The sequence below is a fragment of the Entamoeba invadens genome (assembly GCF_000330505.1).
Source record: "Entamoeba invadens IP1 unplaced genomic scaffold scaff_1105074726613, whole genome shotgun sequence".
NCBI classification, from domain to species: domain Eukaryota; phylum Evosea; order Mastigamoebida; family Endamoebidae; genus Entamoeba; species Entamoeba invadens.
The window spans coordinates 16,464-17,552 of record NW_004191869.1 but is presented as its reverse complement, the minus strand read 5'-3'; the positions used below and the strand labels follow the sequence as shown (position 1 = coordinate 17,552).

General features: G+C 27.6%; 1 protein-coding gene across 1 annotated transcript; it reads left to right on the top strand.

Annotated features, from left to right (window-relative positions):
* Nucleotides 1–29: 29 nt before the first annotated feature.
* Nucleotides 30–704, top strand: EIN_035370 (Hypothetical protein; the record flags this gene model as incomplete). The annotated part of the gene is made up of 1 exon (XM_004185608.1): nt 30–704. A coding segment is annotated over one exon (675 nt), but the record flags the coding sequence as incomplete, so codon positions are not given.
* Between the last annotated feature and the right edge of the window lie 385 nt (nt 705–1,089).

Sequence of the window (1,089 nt, the reverse complement as noted above, 5' to 3'; positions counted from 1 at the left end):
CACATTCACTTTTTGAAAAGTTGTTGAGACTTTTCATTGTACTGAGTAGATACCCATTGTTTCAATCAAGATATAACATTCCAATCGCAATTTCAAATCTTAAAGAATTTTGTACATATATAGAAGTTTCTGGTAAAGATATTTCAAAAAGGTATAAAATTGTTTTATATAAAGATTTTAGTGACAGTGAAATACACATAGAAGGCGAAGAATTAAAATCCGAAACCCCAAAGACACATTTCCCGGTTAGACCAATTTCTCCAACAACACAAGAACATGGTGCCATTAGAAGAGGACTAAAAAGACAAAAACCGGTCCAAAATCGACCAATTGGATTTTTAAGAAAGCCCGAATCAGATTATTCAAATCCATTTGATGCCATCGAACCTCAAGACGAAGGAGCAGTGGGCGGTTATGATTCAGATCGAAGGAGTTATTCCGTGCCCAAATCTCCAAGCCTTTCTGAAGATTATCAACTTCCTTATAATGATTTATCAAACACTGTAAAACGGAAAGAATCTACAACAAGTTCCCATTCAAAAACATCTTTAAAAGAAGGTTCTAAAAATGAAGGAATTTACTATCCTATTTGGAAACAAGATAAAGAAGAACAAAAAGTTGATTACTCAGCTGTACGAACACTTGGAGGAAACAAAGAAGACGAACAAACAATTTATTCAACCGTTCAACACAAACATAAGTAAACAAAGACATTTTATATCCTTTTTATTTGTCAAAAAAACAATTGAATTATTTTTACTGTATTTATTTACTATAAAAACATAAATAAGTTGTTTTGAAAACAAAAATTTAAATAATTATTTCGTTTATATAATCATTAAAAATGAAAAGTTATTAAGACGAATTACAAATGTTAATTTTAAATTGTTATTATAATATTATATAATAGAATAGTAATTTTTAAAATAGAAAACGAAATTAATTAATAAAAAGATAAATTTGTTATCAATTAAGTAGTAATTATATTAATTGTACAGTACGATACACCCATTTCTTTTTTTGTTTTCAAACTGTTCAATCATAATTCCTTATTTTTTTCATATCAAATAATTGTCACAAAAACGCATT